Source organism: Mustela putorius, unplaced genomic scaffold (genome assembly GCF_011764305.1).
Source record: "Mustela putorius furo isolate JIRA1106 unplaced genomic scaffold, ASM1176430v1.1 tig00000129_pilon_pilon_pilon, whole genome shotgun sequence".
In the NCBI taxonomy this organism is placed as follows: domain Eukaryota; kingdom Metazoa; phylum Chordata; class Mammalia; order Carnivora; family Mustelidae; genus Mustela; species Mustela putorius.
In genome coordinates this window covers 32,915,704-32,934,991 of record NW_025421290.1, presented here as the reverse complement: position 1 = coordinate 32,934,991, position 19,288 = coordinate 32,915,704, and the positions used below count along the sequence as shown (strand labels likewise).

Genomic DNA, 19,288 nt, shown 5'->3' with positions numbered 1-19,288 from the left:
ATAGATCCTACCAAGATCTGTGATTGATTTACCCAAGTTGGTTTACAGAATGTGGATTCTAGAGGAATCAGCCTAAGTCATGGAGAAGAAATCAGTAGACTGACATTTCCAGGTAACATTATATGATAAATGGGGATGATGGAAGCACTTTATTCTTGGGTATTAAGGGTTTTGTAGATATATGGCCCCATCCCATCCTCTTAGCTTCAAATAGAAAGTAGAATCAGCACTCTGAACCCAAGGTAAAAAGCTTCATGGAATTATCACATTATCTGTGATAATAAGCAAGTCCTCCAAACTGCTACACATGGAGTGACAGTCTCATTTTTGAGCACCTAATTATCTCTAAGAGATAAAGTACCCAACAACCCTGCTGGTTTTAGAGAACAGAGCCTCCCCCAAGATCAGGTTCATCTCCGTTCAAGCTGGCTGCACCCTCTCTCCATCCTCTTTTTTCCCCCTGGACTCTGGCTGGCTTTCTCAGTTTGAAATCTTCTGCAGTGTTTCTGGTAAACTGCAATGCTTATCAACCATTCTCCCAATCCTTGGGGACATATTGAATAACAGATGAAAACACTACAGACTTGGACAAGCAATTATTTAGTTTTACAATAATTTCTAATGATTAGAGCAAGCCGATTTTTACTTGCAGCAGTCTGAGATGAAGAGGGAAAACTGAGATGAGCTCACCCATCCCCACTTGATTTTCAGCTGTCTGGGAACAGAATGTGATCTGCAAGCTGCATGGTCCAAAGAACACAAGAAGAGATGCAAGCCAGTGCCGCACATATGCTCAGCTTATTGTCTTTTTACAAAATCCTGCTGTTCAAGATCTTCTTTCCTATAGTTTTTCCAAGGTGGTTCTTGCCCGCTCTAGCTGTCACTGACCAAAGGAATTCCATGGACACTGTGTGTTGAGGGACAGTCAAACAATGACAGCCTTACATGATAGTCATTCAATCTGAAGGCATAGATGAGCTCCTGTAGCATCTTAGTTGGGTCTTGGTATATATATATGGGATTAATGGAACCACACCATTTCAGACTTATTAATGTCCTAGAGGCTTAATGTCCCACTCTTGCCTGAAAAAGCCATGTCTGGGCCATACCATGTGGCATTTGTAATCAGCTGCCTTGTCACGGCCATCAAGAGACTCAATGGTCCACCATATTGTATGTTGAGCCTTCTCTTCTCTCATTCTCTATTCCCTTTTCCTTAAAGCAATCTCATGTGACACCCACCTCACTATTTTGGAAGAGAGGTACACGAATTTTTTTTATTCATTTACATATTCATTCTCTGTAATCTTATCTGTGTAACCTGCACACCCCTCCCACCTCCCAAATAGGATTTTCAGAGAAAATATAGGCCATCCCATCACATTTGAATTGTTCATATAAACAACAAATTACTCTTTAGTATAAGAATGTTTCAAAAATTACATGGGGAATACTAATGCTAAAAATTATTCATTTGGGGGCATCTGGGTGGCTCAGTCATTTAAGCATCTGCCTTCAGCTCAGGTTATGATCCCAGGATCCTGGGATTGAGTCCCACATCAGGCTCCCAGCTTGTCAGAAAGACTACTTCTCCCTCTTCCTCTGCCTGCTGCTCTGCCTACTTGTACTCTCTATCTATCAAATAAATAAATAAAATCTTTAAAAAGTTATTCATTGTTTTTCTGGGCATCTTGTATTTTTATTTTCTAAATCTGGCAACCCTACCCCCCAAGAAAAGATCTGAGTCTCTGACAATCTTCATTACAGATACTGAATTTTACAAATTGAAGGTCTGTAGCAACCCTGCATAAAGCAGCTGTCTGGGAGCCATTTTCCCAACAACATTTGCTCACTTCTTGTCCGTGTGTCATACTTTGGTAATTCTCACAACATTGCAAACTCTTTCATTATTATTACTTTTAAATTCCTGCAATCTCATGATAAAACTTGAACAGATGAGGAGTGGCTTCTTATGGGTGAGCAGTGGTTTCTTGAGATGGACTCTATACCTGGAGAATATGCTCTGAAGATTGTTAAAATGAGAACAAAGGATTTAGAATATGACATAAATTTAGTTGATAAAGGATTTAGAATATGACATAAATTTAGTTGACATAAATTTAGTTGAGAGGACCGGCCCCAACTTTGAAAGCTCTGTGGGTAAAATACTATTAAACAGCATCACATGCTACAGAGAAATTGTTCTGAAGAGCCAATCAATACAGTAAACTTCACTGCTGTCTTATTTTAAGAAATTGCCACATCCACCCTAACCTTCAGCAGCCACCACCCTGATCAGTCAGCAGCTGTCAACACTGAGGCAAGATCCTCCACCAGCAAAAAGATTATGACTCGCTATAAACTCAGATGATGGTTAGCATTTTTTAGCAATAAAGCATTCTTAAATTAAGGTACGAACATTGGTTTTTTATACATAAAGCTATTGTATGCTTAAAAGACTGAAATATAGTGTAACATAACTTTTATATGCACTGGGAAACCAAAAAATTTATCTGACTCGCCTAATTGTGGTGGTCGAGAACCAAATCTACAGTATCTCTGAGGTATGCCTGCAAATAGGGAACTAGACAACTTTTATAAAATCTAGATATGCAAGCTATATCCTAAACATGCTCACTTCCAAAGACATGTTGCCATAATTAATATGTATAAACCTTGCACAACTAAAACCTAGAATGTTTTGAGTGCTTAAGCTAGAAGAAGGTAAGGTGTTTTCTAGATTCTTAGAAACCAGTTAATAGGGGCACCTGGGGGTTCAGTTTGTTAAACATCTGACTCCTGATTTCAGCTCAGTTACTAATCTCATGGTCGTGGGATTGAGACACGCATCAGGCTTTGTGTTTGGTGGGGAGTCTGCTTGCGAGTCTCTCTCCTCTCCCTCCCACTCTGTCCCTCCTTGCCCTCTCTCTCTCTTTCTCTCAAATAAATAAATAAATCCTTTTTTTTTTTTAAGCAGTTAATAGCCATGGAGATCATGCTCACATTTCATTTTGGCATTTATATTAATTTGCTTAACCTCACCTAACTCTCTCTCCCACTCTCCCTCTAGTTACCTGAACAAGAATAAATACTTGACAGCTATTGACAAGGATGCATTTGGAGGAGTGTACAGTGGACCAACCTTGCTGTAAGTAAGACAAAAGAATGTCAGCCTTCGTTTTATGTTATTTGGAATGGAGGGGGTCATTAAGAGGAGCAGCTGATGTTCGTGGGTAGGGAATATTGATGTCTTGGCTAAAGACTTGTCTAAAGGCGTAGCTCCTCCTGTACAGGCTACTGCTTGGAAGAAGGTCCTTGTTCTTTGAGACCCAGAAGATCTCCTACTCTACCAAGCCATCCTGACGCCTATCAGGAAGTCACCCCAGTGTGGACATTCATGGTGTCCACTCTTGTGGAAAAAAAACAGATATTTTTGAGCAGCTGCTATTTGCAGAATTCTGAGACACAGGATCTACAAATGGGTGGAAGACAATCTATGCAGGGAAAAGTGTGTACGAATGTGGATCGCACAATGCCTGGCATGAAGAAGGAAGACTATGAACAGTTTGATTCCTATCCGGTAAAACTTGCCATCACTGGAAACGATGGGACATAATTAGTTTTAAGCAGCATGAAAAGATATTTACTCATGCATTTCTATGATTTGCATCCCCCCAGCTTATAGGTAACCAAGTTCTGTAAATTCTGCCTCTCTCAAGTTTATCAGTGCCATCTTGCCCATCCCCTGGTTTTACCTTTGTTTAGAATATCACCATTGACCATAATAAACACTGAATCATGTTTTGAATGAGTGGGGGGAAAAATCTCACCATTGAGCATTTATCTGGCCAAGTCCTTGCCAAAGCAGAGCACAGCACCCCAGGAGACATACAAGATAATCCATTAGAGGCAAGAAGAAATATTACAGGTTCTTTTATACTTAAGCTTTTAAAAATAGGAACAAATTAAGTTTTGCTACTATTTTATACACAGATGACTGTGGTCCCTCAGGTGTCAGGTAGGAAATGGAGGCATCCCAAGGGAACAGGGGGTGATCACAGTTCAAAGACTTAACATTTGCGACTCTTTCTGTTTCAACAATTGTACCTCCCTTTCAGATTGAATGCCCCTAGTTCAGTGAATTCATGGCCTTATTTTCTTAACAGATAGACTCCATATGAGAGGGCAGAGTGACCCTGAAAATCTACTGCACCACATGGGGTTCTTTGTTAACTCAGGGCAAAGTACTTAAAAGCATTATGCATTTTTCTTTCCATAATAACACAAGTGGGAAAAAAAAAAGGTGTTGACCTTTTCTCCGATTTTTTTTTAACCTTGAAGATACTTTTAAAGACAACTTTAACTGTTCCTTCAAGATAAATGTGATATTTCACTAATGAATGTTGTATTTCTGAAGAAATTTTTGCTTTGGAAAGGGCCTTTAAAAACAGGTATTTAATGAGAATGGCGAATGTCACTTAGGAAAATTACATCTTGTTAAAAACAGAAACTGAATTTTACCCTGTTGAAAAAATATTTCGAATTAATAACTACAGGTGTTTAAAATCCAGGTGTATAAAATATGAAAATGAAACACCTTCAGGTTAGTATACAAGGACAACTGATTGACATCTGAGAATATGAATTTCAGTAAAAACATGCATTTAATTCCTGAATTGGATTGAGAGATGAGAATCTTAACTTAATAAGTACAGCCAAGCCTGCCTGATTCCATGTGGAACCATCTATCTTTGTGCGGCAACTTTTTTATTGACAGCCATTTAAACCAAAGCCAAAATAAACTAAACCATAAGTGGACCTCTGGAATAACTATATCAGAAAGAGTTAAACAGCAGTTTCCAAAATTAGTGAAGTATATTTAATTACACTGCTTTCACTTTAGTGAAATTTTTAAAAAAATAGTGTTTATTTTTATCTTATACTTTTGAAATGTATGTTTAGTGTTTTTTATAATGTGTATAACATGTATTACAGTAATACGTGTGTAAAGCTCATAGATGTACATATGTTAAAGGCACATACTCAAACATTTTTTACTTGTGACTATGTGACATAGAAAGAATTTAAAGACCAATGATGAAGACCACAACCACTCAAATTGGAGATCGGCTACAAGGTAAATGGCTGGCCCCAGAATTTACGTCTAAATACAGCTTCCTTTATGGAGAAAATCTTCCCATGAGAGCAAAGTTGCTCCAACTAAACAGTATGCTTTAGGAAGTAGTTGGCTTGCATATTACTATAAGCTTCTTACGTTTCTCAAGGACTCATAAGTCTAAGTTAGCCAATGGGCACCATGCTTTGAGAAGCACTAGTCTAGATGGCAAGAGCCCCATATCTCCCTTTGTCTTCTATGTTGTTCCCTCTCAATTTCATCCTCCCCAAACCTCTATGTGTTAAAGTACAAATAGGATATTAACATGCAGTGTTGGTCTCCCATAGCCCTTGGGATAAAGACCATGGTGTGGTATGCAAGACTCTGTTATAATCTTAAGCTTTGTCTCTCACACCACTATATACCCCTGACCAATGATCCATCCATATTAGCTCCTCTAATGCTCCAACCTACATATGTGGTTATGTTAAACTCTTGTTTTTCATACTGCTTGGAAAATCCTATCACAATCTTATCTGTCTGATGAACACGTACTACCATTAGACATTGAAGACTTCTCTCTGAAGTCATTCTTGACCCTTCTTCTCCTTAGGTAAAGATAAACATTTCTTCTTCTATACTCCAGTACCTCTATGTATGCATCTCAAAGCACCAGTAATAAGTTTCTGTCTCTCTCTCCAGGAGCTCCTACAGGACATGACTGTGTCTATTTCATTTCTACAGTTCTACTTGATTTTACAATGCCTGAAACACAGTACTAGCTTAATAAATGTTTGCAAAATTAATATGGTATACAGTAAGTGTTTGAATCGCACTTCTGTAAATGCTATAGCGTTTAAATAGCAGTCACATGATGAGGCACCTGTGACACATCCAAGCAGTGATATCTACAGATGTGACAGTAACAAGAGCCATCAGGGTTGGAGATGTATTTAAGATGCTTTGGAATGTAGGTGGTAATGGGAGATATGAGTATAGAGAAAATCTCAATAAATTGAGAGAATGGAGAAGCACCTGGATGGTTCAGATGGTTAAGTGACTGCCTTCAGCTCAGGTCATTATCCAGGATCCTGGGATCAACCTCGTATGGGGCTCCCTGCTGGGTAGGGAGCATGCTTCTCCCCCTCCTTCAACTGCTCCCCCTGCTTATGCTCTCTCACTCTCTCTGTCAAATATATAAATAAAATTGTTTAAAAAAATTGATAGAACGGAGACTTCTGATAACCCTCCCCACCAAAGTAATTTTCCCTGATCCTTCCTTAAACAACATTAAAATGGGAGTACTTAATGAAAAAAGAGCATAAATTAAAAAGCATAAATTCTCAGTGATAGAGTGGAAGAGTGACATGAATAAGTGGTCTTGAAAATCCAAGAGAGAACTGCATGCTAACCATGCTGATTCAAAATCACTAAATCTAGGAAATATTTCATCAGTTAAATCTTAAGTATTCTGCAGGTGGGGGTATAGGTGACATTGAATTTGGAAGTCTTTAAAAACTTCACCTGTTCCCCTAGATCACCTCTCCCACACTGCACAGGTGACCAACTACTTTTTATTAACCCCAGAAGAAAACTAGAATTTACTTTCTGTTAAAATGCCATCACCATAGTTGAAGGATAATAGGCACAGCTGAGGGTAGAAGTGAATTACTGTCTGCAAACAGGATTATGTGAAAGTTCACATACTAAAATGTAAGACCAACTAGTTTCTTATCCATTCAACTCACAGAATATTGTCATCAAAGTTAATACTTTCCAGATAGGAGATTAAAGTTCTGGGAAGGCTGACAACCCCAAGGAAAGAAAAAAATCTACAAAAATGTTCATTGATATTTTCCTAAAGACACTGAAGTAAAACCCTTCAGACAACAAACAAAAACACACAGAGCTCTCCATAAGCCTCCCCTCCCCCATAAACATGAACATGCATCCAAGGATCCCCAAACCTTAGGGGAAAGCTGTTGACATGAAAAACTAGAACAGAGAAGGGAAATTTAAAGGAATAGAAATAAAGCAAGAAACAGAAAACTTTATTAAAAAATTATAACAAATATCCTCAGAGAGATAGTTTTTTTTCATCTATAACTTAACTTCTTATAGAGTAATATTCTGAAAACAAGGAACGGCTTTTGACTTCTAGAATAAAACATAGGAAAAACTTTCTTAACATAGGCTTAGTGATGATTTTTTAGATATGACACCAAAAGCATAAGCAACAAAACCAAAAATAATCTAGTGGGACTACATTAAATCAAAAGTCTTCTGCACAGCAAAGGAAATACTCAACAAAATGAAAAGGCAACGTAAAGAATAGGAAAAAATATTTGCAAATCTTATGTCTGATAAGAGGTTAATACCCAAAATATATAAGGAGCTCTGACAAATCAATTTTTTGAAAAACCCAAATAATCTAATTGAAAAATGAGCAAAGAACATGAACAGGCTTATTTCCAAAGCTACAAGTAAGAGGCAATTTCCATTTATAATTTGAGTAAATTTGAGAGACATAAAATGGCCAATAGGAATATGAAAAATGTATTCAACATCACTAACCACTAGGAAAATGCAGTAACCATAATGAGATGTCTCCCCACATATGTTAGAATAGCTGCTATCAAAAAGAGAAGAGAAAACAAGTATTAACAAGGATATGAAGAAAAAGGAACACTTACGTGCTGTTAGTAGGAATATAAACTGTACAGCCATTATGAAGAACAGTATGTTCTTCAAAAAATTAAAATTAGAATTATCTAATAGTTCCTCAAAAAATTAAAATTAGAATTATCATATGATCCAGCAATCCTACTTCTGGGTGCATATACAAAGGAAATGAAATCACTACATTGAAGTGATATCTGCATTGCCATGTTCATTGGAGAATTATTACAATATGGAAAACATGGAAACAAGTACTTATTACAATAAGTAAAACTTAGACGAATACTTTTGAGTGTTCATCAATGAATGGATAAAGAAAAGATGGTGTGTGATATATATAATGGAATATTACTCAATCGTGAGAAATCCTGCCATTTGCAACAACATGGATGAACCTTAAGGCCACTATGCTAAATGAAATAAGTCAGACAGGGAATGACAAATATAAGTATAGGATCTCACTTACATATGGAATTTATAAAAGCCAAATTCATAGAAACAGAGAGTAAATCGGTGGTTGTCAGGGACAGTGGGTGGGGGAAATGGGGAAATGTTGGTCAAAGGGTGACTATACTTTAAATAATACTGTATTGTATACTGAAAAGTTTCTAAGAGATCTTAAAAGTTCTCCCCCCACATACATACAAAAAGAAATGCTGGGTATGTGAGGTAATGAATGTGTTAACTAATCTTATTATATTAATCACTATATATATATATATATAGAGAGAGAGAGAGAGAGAGAGCGCAAATCACCACATCGTATACTTTAAATTTACACAATGTTATATGTCTATTATATCTCAATAAACCTGGGCGGGGGGAGAAGGAGTCCTTGGAAATGAAAAATATGGTAGTCAGGGCCATAGGCAAATGCATATTTAACTTTAGGATATATTTTTTAAAGATTTTATTTATTTATTTGAGAGAGAAGCAGACTCCCCACTGAGCAGGGAACCCAATGTGGGGCTTGATCCCAGAACACTAGGATAATGACCTGAGCCAAAGGCAGATACCCAACTGACTGAGCCACCCAGGTATTCCCAACTTTAGAATATTTTGACATCCCATTCCCCCAAAAGGTTTTACTAGTCTGAGTTCCACTAACAAATTACTAGAGTGTCTGTTTTTTCACAGGCTTTGCAAAATATACTATGTATGCTTTAATGTCAAACATTCTTGTGGGTGATAAGTAAGAAATGGTATCTCCCTATAGTTTTTATTTTGCATTTCTCTAATTATGAGTGAGGTTGGACATCTTGCTATCTCTTTGTCTGGTTAAGTATATTTATTCTTATTTTTTCCACATTTGTCCTAATAGGTTTTATGCTTCCTTGCCCCCAAATTTTCATAGTTATTTATAGATCATAGTTATGAAATTATATCTTTATATATGATATCATTTGTAAGTACCTTTTATCATTTTGGTTTTTGTCAACATATTTTGTTTACAGTGAGGGAAAAATATGGTAGTCAACACACATGCAAAATTAACCAGTTTTTAAAGATAGAGTGGAAAACAGCTCCCAGAAAAGAGAACACTCAAAAATAACATATGGAATAGAGAAGAGAAAAGATAAGAAAATTGTAAGTTCAAACTTTTGGAGGGGGAAATTAAAAAAAAAAAAAAGGAAGTTGTGAGAGATGTTTTCCCATAAATGAAGGAAATAAGTTTTCAGAATAAAAAGATCTGTAAAGAATTCTCATGAATGAAAAAGGGCTCATGGAGGTACATCATAAGTCATGAAAATGCTGTGATAAGGAGAATATCCTAGAAGCTTTTAAAGAGAAAAATCATGTTACCTGCAAAGATTGAAGACTCCGCATGCCATCAATCTTCTTACAGTAACATTGAAAGATAGAAAATAATAGAGTACATCCCTCAAATTCTGAGGGAAAGTTATTTCCAGACTATCAAAGATAAAGGTAAAATAAAGACATTTTCAGACATGAAAAGTCTCAAAATCCTGATTTCCCATTCACCTTTTCTTGGAAGAAAAGAAAGAGGAAAATAAGGAATTCAGAAACAGTGATCAATACAGGAAAGAAATAAATGGAATTCCCAGGATGACCAGAGGTCCTTGGAATCTTGAAACTAAGACGTCTACCCCAGAGCTGAAGGAGAGCTCCAGGAGAGAGTTCTAGAAATAAAATAGATTAATAGGCTATGATAGTCATACGAGATCAACTGTATGAAAAACTGTTTTGCTAGATGTTTCAGAGAACTTAAGAGCACACAAAAGACTTAGCAAGAGGTCCACTCAAACCAAGGTATGTAAATAAAACAGAGAGAAGACAGAAAGCTACTCAAGAAAGGACATGAAATCAAGATATGCAGAGTTGTAATACCCAAAATACTAAATACAGGTTTCATCAAGTATGTCCTAAAACTCTTCCGGGACATTAGAGGGGTTGTCTGGAGAATGTGTGTGGGGGTTAACTGAAGTGAAGTGAGCTAAATCCTCATCTTCCATAACAAGAAGTCAGTGGGTGAATCATAAACCAATAAATCAAGAAATTATGGAAAGAAATACCTGTTAAAAGTTAAAAGTAGTTGTTCCAGGGACATCAGAAAGCAGACTAGAGGAGAAATAGCACAGGGGTCTGCTGCTGTATCACCAAGCTGCCAGTGTAATTTGCTTTTTAAAAATAGGTCCACATATTATTTTAATGAAAACTAGAATTGAATTTAAAAAGAAAACCACAAAGCACAGGAAGAGGAAACAATGGAGATGGCAGCATTTGAAAAGGCAGTAGCAGGAAAGCACAGAGTGGACAGAGTTCAATCTCCCTCTTCAAATTTCAAGCTCAGTTGTCTTAAAATGCATGAATAAACTCACCATGGGTGGCTTTATGACATCACCTTAATTCTTGTCTTGAACTTCTGTCAAAATCTTTTACTGTATTTCCCACAAACTTTCTCCCCATTAACTAGATTTTAAGATCTAAGGAAATCAATTATGTCTTTCATTTTTTGTAATTCCCCCATTTCAAAAGACAAGATGGCAAGTACAATAAATATCTGATCAATTGTAACCTCATACCAAATAGCCATGATTTGCCTGTGATTTGGTATAAAAGCCAAACTTGGAAAATCTTAAGCTCCAGCTAAAGAGAATAGAAATGTATGACATATATATTTCTGCCTCATAAAGATATTTGAGAAAGAACACAGTTATTTCTAACAGTCAACAAAAGCAGTCTAACTTGCCCACTCATTTTACCCTCTTTTTTTCAAGGTCAGTTCTCAAAAAAGAATCTAATTCAAAACAGGTGCAACATTTAAAGTGAGATCTATTCTCCAATCATTGTTATATATTTTTTAAAAATGCCTTTTAAATTTAGTTCAGGAGTTGAATTTTTTTACTTATTGATTTTCTCAATCAAGATATTTAATCTTATTTTCTATTTTTATGCTTTCCATTTTTGATTATCTTGTTTTCTTTTAATTTTATTTTGAAAGAGAAGCTCTTGGTGTTTATAATCCCAAAGGAAAGAACACACTGAAATGCAATGCCTTCCATAATAAGCAGAGTTCTCTAAGGTCTAAATTATGTAACCCACATTAAAAAGCCCTTAACTTACTTTTGAAAATGACTCTAATAGTCCCACTTACTATTATAAGTATCTCCAAAGAAGAGGACATCTCTGTAACAATATCCTTGAGTTTGTAGAACATGTCTCAACAAAAATAAACTTTGGTTGTTATTAGCTGATCAAATTAATCATTTAAAATCTAAAGGTCATGGTACTGCCATCTTGGTTTAGAGAAGAATAAGCTTTTTATGTTCTTTTTTTTTACTCAGTAGTCTTCACAAAATCATACTATTAGATGGCTGAAAAATGGTGGCAGATTTTTTTGGCATGTCTGAGTCCACAGGTATGCTGAATACATGATTTTCTAGGTTGATCCTGGACAAAATTTTTTTTGAGATATAATTTACATACAGTAACATACAGTGTGCAGATTGGTGAGTTTGGGCAAAATTATGTTAGCCTATCCTAATCCAGGCTTGGAACATTTTCATCACCCAGAAAGTTCCCCTCTTGCCCCAGCTTTCATAGAAAACCACAGATGTATTTGTTTTTCTCATATAAAAATCTAGGAGTAAAGCTGTCAGGTCACAGGATAGATATACATTTAACTTTGTAGGAAATATTGTCCCCCAAAATCCCATTTTCTATTCAAACCAGAAAGATATGAAAGTTTCACACTCACTAGCCCATTGTATTGTCAATCTTTTTGATTTAGCCATTCTAGTTGCTATAAAGTTGTTGGGGCTTACTCTCTTTTTCCCTGATGATTAATGATGAGAATCTTTTCCTGTACCTAGTAACCATTTGTATATTTTCTTTTGTCAAGTGTCTGTTCAAATACCTTATCTTATTTAATTGGGTTGTTTGTCTTTTTATTATTGAGTTGTGATCCTGAGTGAATTTTAGACCTAAATGAAATCAGCTTTCGTCCTAACTCCCAGCCCTTCACCATCCATAGTTTATCCTCTCTTTCCCTTTTCTCTTTCCTTTCTAAGGAGAAACAGCTAATCTGAAGCAAATTTGTCACAATGTTCATTTACTTACTTATTCTGCAGGCATTTTACTGAGCACCTACTGAACTTTATGAGTGTTAAAAGGATAAGACACAACTTCTGGGGGCACCTGGGTGGCTCAGTGGGTTAAGCCTCTGCCTTCGGCTCGGGTCATGGTCTTGGGGTCCTGGGATCCAGCACCACTTCAGGCTCTCTGCTCAGCGGGGAGTCTACTTCCTCCTGTCTCTCTGCCTGCCTCTCTGCCTACTTGTGATCTCTCTCTGTGTGTCAAATAAACAAATAAAATCTTTTTTTTTTTTTTTTAAAGACACAACTTCTGAAGCGCCTGGGTGGCTCAGTGGATTAAGCCGCTGCTTTCGGCTCAGGTCATGATCTCAGGGTCCTGGGATCGAGTCCCGCATCGGGCTCTCGGCTCAGCAGGGAGCCTGCTTCCCTCTCTCTCTCTCTCTCTGCCTGTCTCTGTCTACTGTTATCTCTCTCTGTCAAATAAATAAATAAAATCTTTAAAAAAATAAATAAATAAAATAAAGACACAACTTCTGCTTTTAAAGAGGTTACAGTCAGATTTAGGAGAAATGTGCATAAGTAACTAAAAGTTTAATGTAAAAAGAGCCATGAGAAGTATTTACAGAATCAAGATACCATTTCTAAGTAGGGTGACCAGCAAAGGCCTCACTAAAGCAGGTGATATTTGATATGGGCTTCAGATGAGGGGTAGAATTGCAATAGAGAGAGACGGAGTTATGATAGAAAGAACAAAGGCAAGTCTAGAAAAACATAGGATGTGTTCAAAGAGCAGTAAACAACAAAACATAACTTCAGCCAAAGGATAGCGTTGGAAAAATGTGTTGTGTTGAAATCATATTGTGGGGAACATGACCTGACTCAGGAAGTTAAGGGTGGCTCACTGAAGAATTACCATGCAAATATTAGTCATAGTTACATAACCCATCACAGTTTGTGGCCCTCTTCAAAGCACCCCTACGTCTTCTTTCCTTCACCTTTGCCCATCCTTGGCCCTGTCTTAGTCCTGGATACCTGTGTCCCAGCCACTGTGCTGTGACTACTCGTTTGCATCTCCTGGCTATTTGGCAGGCACGGGACCTCCTCGGAGAGCATCGAGATTGCACCCAAAGACTTAATCAGCCTGGTGCACTTTGGCTCCTTTCTGTACTTGCCAAGAAGAGCCTTCAGAGCAGTCCTCTTTAAGAGGAAAGGAACCTCCTATGGTAGAAAACCAGAGAGGATTGGTTGCTAGGTTGTTCTGCTCATGAGAGTGAGAAATGAACTGCAAAGATAAACATAGTCTTACAGTTCCTGGCTTGGACATCAAGTCCGACCTGTGCCAAGGGAGCCAAGTTTGGGGAAGCAATGGAAGCAGGTCATCCCTCCTTCCTAAGACACACACCTGTGTCTCCAGAGGCAAGTAGGTGACTTGCAACCACTTTGTGGAGTCCTTGAGAGGTGTGAGGAAGGTCACAGAAGAATTTGAAGAGAAAGAGGAAACAAGGACTTTTCTAGAACTGTGTGCATGCTAACTTCTTGCTTATCTCAAGAGGATAGTCTACTTCAGCTCTAGGAATCTTCAGACTGGAAGAACTGTGTCAACAACTCAGGATAATTGGACAACACAAAAAATCCAAATTTATTGACCAGTAGCATCTCTTACTACCATGGCCACTGATAGGAGAAAACAGGGCTAATGCTTTAAGTCCCAGCAATCTGTCATGGTTACTTTCTGCAGCAAATGAGAAATCATTTGTAGAGTGTTCCCAAACTGGAAGTGATGATTCTTGTAGGAGAGAGATGATGGGATAATGACAAAGGTCCTCAAAGTCATACAAACATTTGTATTTCTTCAACTGACTAGAAGTTCAACAACTATCATCCTCAAAAGTTTTTTACTTTAACTAAAAGAGAAGTTCTCCAAAGCACTGAGAACCACTGTTCTAGAGCAATGACCTAAAATGATCATTCATTTTACAAGGGGATTCAGTCTGAATAAATGTTTTCATATCTATGCCAAGCTGAAAAGTAAACTAGAATGACTTTTCACCCTTGAGAAAGAATAACTCACAAACCCATTAACTGTTTCTTGTAACACGGTTTCGCTAAAGCTAATTCTTTAAATAAGTGCTTGTCACATTAAGAGAAACTGATAGAACATAAAAGAAGATTTGCTGAGTCTGAGTTCTAAGAAAAGAAACTTGCAAAATGTTCTAAATCATATACATTCTGAACAGTTTTACTAACTAGTCACTTCTCTTTAGCTAGGAATCCTCAACAGTGCTAAATCTTAAGAACAAGAAATAAGTAGGAGCACTTTTTCTTTGTAACTTTAAGTATAAATAATCTACATTTTATTAAGTGCCTACTAGCTCTATGCTAAACATTTTTATATAAATTATTTTATTTTATCCCATCAACCCCAAAGGATTCTGACTTTTCTAACACGACTTTTCTCATATTTCTTGGTGATTTCACCCATATCAAGTCTCTCAGTTATGTATGCAGTGAAAGAAGAGAAATAAGATTGCATGGGGCCAAACAGATGAGGCAAATATAATGTTATGTAGAAAGTTTTACTCGTGATTATACAATTAATTAGAAGATGCTAGCCATAGACGTACTGATAGGAAGGGTGAATCAACCTAGGATTAAAATTTTCAATAAATAACCCTCAAACATAAGCACGAGAAGCAGTTTTTGGTGTAAACAATGAGGCATTCTGTTCTCAAGTTAGTATGGATGAGCACTAAATTCTTTGACTCTTCTGAGATTTTTACTCTTGGGACAGATGGAAGGAAATAAGTAGTTAAGGGTTTTCATTGTGATGCAATATTTCTGCTAGGTCACTGAAATCCATTTTGTTAATTATGTTCCACTTCTGATTCTAAAGGAAATAAACACCTTAAAAGAAATTGGACTTTTCATTTCTCACAGGTAGCACTGAGGTCAATCCTTCAGCCACTATGGGGATGGCCATTTTGTATGTGTGTTGGGGAGGGAGAGAGGATTTAACACTGAAGACAAGGATAGGTTTTTGTTTAGCCTCTATCTGGCTAATGGCAATAAGTTGCCATCATTTCCTTTCGTCATTGTGTGGTAAAAAGCTGAGCTTACTGAATTACAGTATATGGATAGTTTTTCTTTGAAGAATCCATCATGCGAAGATCGTAAACGCCGTGAGATTTTTCTGGGTCATGGAAGCTATAGGCTTAAAAGAAATGTAATTATATAAACTTAAGAGGGAGAAAAAGAGGACAGCAGTGATATCTGAGTTACAAAGCAATTTTATATACATACCAAGACTTCAAGGAAAGATTAGTAATTTATGATCATCTGAATCTTTGGCCTATAATCTTATTATTAATGGCAGACATTTTTGAGCTTCAGCTGTGTTATAGGTTCTCTACAGATAGTAGATGGCCTTGAGCCTTTTTAACTATTCAATGGCAGGTGTTATTATCCCTCTTTAACAAATGAAAAACTGAGGTGCAGAGATGATAGGTAAGTTCCCAAGGACACCTGGCCATAAATCAATGTTCTAGAATGCAAACCCAGTAGTAACTAACCCGGAAACACCACTTCTTCCTGGCACACAAGGTTAATTCTTCTCACATAGGATTATTTTTGCATCTGTTGTTCTCCAGCTTTGCTAGATCATTTTCTTAAATCTCTGCTTAAAATGGTCCAGGTCTTTAGCATCTTCCTCAGGAAAAAACCAAAGTCCTCACAAATAGCATTCAAAGGCCTTGCTATAACAGCTTCCTACCCATGACCTGTTCTCTGATTCCATTTTCTACTTCTTTCTCCTCATCACCCCACACCAGCCATACTGAACAAGTCCACTTAAGAGTTGTACACTGTCTTCTCTATATGGAAAGCTCTTTCCCCAGATATCCATGGGGTTTGCTCCTTCACCTCTTTCAAGTTTTTGCTTAAAAGTTATCTTCTCATTGAGGTCTTCCCTGAACACCCTATTTAAATTTGCAAGCTGCCCACCATTCTTCATCATGCTTCCCTGCTCTGTGCTTCTCCATGATGCTTATTACTGTCCCCATCTGGATGTCTAATAGGAATCTCAAACTCAACCTGTCCAAAACTGAGCCCCTGATCTTTCCCTCCACACCTCCCTCACTTGCAATCTTCCCCATCTCAGGAAATGACAACTCCATTCTTTTAGTTGCAGACCAGAAATCTCAGAGTCATTCTTAGCTCCCCTTTCCCACCCATATCCAATTCATGAGAAAGTTCCATTGATTCTACCATTTAAATTTACTCAAACTCCAATCATTCTCAGCATCTCCAGTGCTCCCTCTCTGGTCCAAGAGACCATCCTCTCTATTGTTGGTCTTCTCATTTCCAAACTTTGTGCTCTTTGGTTTCCTTTCAAAGCAATAGCCAGACTGATTCTTTCAAAATAAGTCAGATAACATCATTCCTCTAAAGACTCTTGACCTCACTCTGATAAAAAGACAAAGTCCTTCTGATGGCCTACAACGTACACATGATCTGGCTCCCCATTACATCTCTGACTTCTACATTTCCTACTCCTCTGCTGTCTCAGCCCCCAGCACAGTGGCCTCCTTATTTCTTCAAACATAGCAGGAACACTCTTTCTTCAGGGCTTTGGCACTAGCTGGTCTCTCTGCCTGCACTGTTCTTACCTCAGATATCAACACGTTTCTCTCCCTCACCTCCTTTAGACCTTTGCTCTACTGTCTCTTCCATGAGGACTTTCCTGACACCATCCCCAATTATGACCCCACTTTTGATTTCTTCCTTTCCTCGTCCTGGTATTCCTTTTCCCCACAGTTTTATTATTATCAAACTTACTTTTTTTTTTTTTTTAGTGTCCCTCTCTCCCCATAGAACATAAGCATGAGAAGAGCAGGAATTCCTGCCTGTTTTGTTTACTTCTATGGCCCTAGCTCCTAGCAACATAGACCAATACATAGAAAGCAATCAGTAAGTATTTTTTTTAAATGCATATCATGTTTTTAAATTCTTATAACCAATCAAGTCACTCTCTTAAATGTATAACTTTTAAGCCCTTAAGTTATTTCTGAGTCAGTATTAATAAATTACTTAAACTGCCTTTTAAGCAGTAAATTAATCTTTCTGTTTTAGATGCATATCATCTACCAATTTGCCACTGTGACTACACATCTTTAATAGGTCAGCTTCTGCCTATCGATCTTTAGCGAAAAAACCCACATGTGTTAGAAGCAAACAAAAGAAATCTCCAATTGCTGCTGAAAAACACTGGCAAGCTAAGTAGTGCTTATTTCATTGCAATTGAATTCATCAAAGGTTCATCTTAAATAATAATGACAAGACATCTCACAAAAATGGAAATTGTGTTTGGGGATGTTAGGGTACATAACTGCTTGTGGAGCAATTTGTTTTTTCTATGACATCAAATATCAATTGGCTCTTTTTTGTTTTCCTGGCATCATTCAAACTCAGTGATCTTCTTGCCCTGTGTATAACCCGGCAAATCTCACCCTCTCCAAATTCACGTCCTGTTACTTTCATTAGACACTTAACTTGAGATGGTTCCCATGACTTAGACAATTAGGCTTCCAACTGTCTGCCAGGCTGAGCTCAGCTGCATTCTGTTTTGTGACTAAATACTTGCTAGAGACAAATTCTCAGGAAGCTCAGTGCCCATCATTTGATGAGCCCTTTGTGAAAAGTGCTCGAATCACTATGAGAGAGGGCAGCCCTCCAGCTTGAGGTTTCCTTCCATGTGGCCGCCCTCACAAATCATTTCGGATCCCTTTATTGCTGATACCATTTTCCATATTCTCTCACTCTGAACACAAAGTTCTTAATGCTACGACATTTTGCAAGTTTTCTTTTAGAAAAAAGGGTACACTATTAATACATTCTGGATTCAAAGTGGGCAGATAAAAATTGGGGTGAATGAGGAAAGATACAGCTTGAAAGAACTTAAAGTGATCCCTGCCTGGTTGAGTTTGGGGCTTTCATCAGACCAAGACTCCTTCTCTCCTTCAACTTGGGGGATGCGAAACTGTCTCGTTGTCTAGTTGTCTGGCTGACTCAGCCTCAGCGAGTATTTGTTCTAAGCTCTTATGCAGATATACATGCTAAATGGAGTCATGGTGAAGAGTGATACATCGAACCTAAGCTTTTATTTCCCCTCCCTCATAAGAAAAGATAAGAAAAGATGGGACAGAATTTTTAATATACATAAATCCATAAGGACAGAGAGGACAGACGAGGATACATGGGTGGTCTGGTGAGCTACAGAATTCTGAAAGGAAAAAGGCAGAGAGAAGGAAGACGATGTAAGAGTAGCAGCCCCTGGAAGCGTGTATCGGGAGGGAGCTGCCTTGCCCAGCAGAACATCTGAAGAGCATGGGACAGAGAGGTGATGGGTGTGGCCTGACAAGAATGAGACATGGGGCTAAAGAGAGAGGATTTATTGAAGATTTACATCTGGAAATGTTACCCCACTGCCTTGTTCATGCAAAGTGCCAGCAGCCAAGAGTACCTCCCTTCTAAGCTAGAGACTTCAAGTCGTTACTCTGAAGAAGTTGAAAAACTCTAAAACAAAAGAGACCTCCATATTCTGGCATTTTACAGTCCAACAGCATAATGGCCAGCTGCCCCACAGAATTGCCCTAAAGCAGAGTCTGCCAGTGGACAACATCCCAATCAGATTTTTAGTCTCGTTCTTAAGCACAAGCACACAACCTAGGATCACCAGCAAAAGAACGCTTATGAGTGAAAGACTGAGACCAAGAAAGATAAGCGGAGTGGAAATGGGTCTGGAGGAGCCATACACATTTCAGAGAACAGAAGAGAACTTTTAACAAGGCCACCAACAGAAGAGAACTTTTAACAAGGCCACCATCTGAGATAAATCTGAGAAGACATTTTTCACAGTAAAAATGACAATAATAACAACAGA

The 19,288-nt window shown here is 37.7% G+C and overlaps 1 protein-coding gene across 1 annotated transcript in view; it reads left to right on the top strand.

The window, feature by feature from the left end:
• TSHR (thyroid stimulating hormone receptor) overlaps positions 1–19,288 on the top strand; it is a 166,144-nt gene that overhangs the window by 135,188 nt on the left and 11,668 nt on the right. The window contains 2 exon segments of the mRNA XM_013057996.2: positions 3,071–3,148; positions 5,078–5,137. Coding sequence (XP_012913450.1) covers positions 3,071–3,148; positions 5,078–5,137 — 138 coding nt within the window.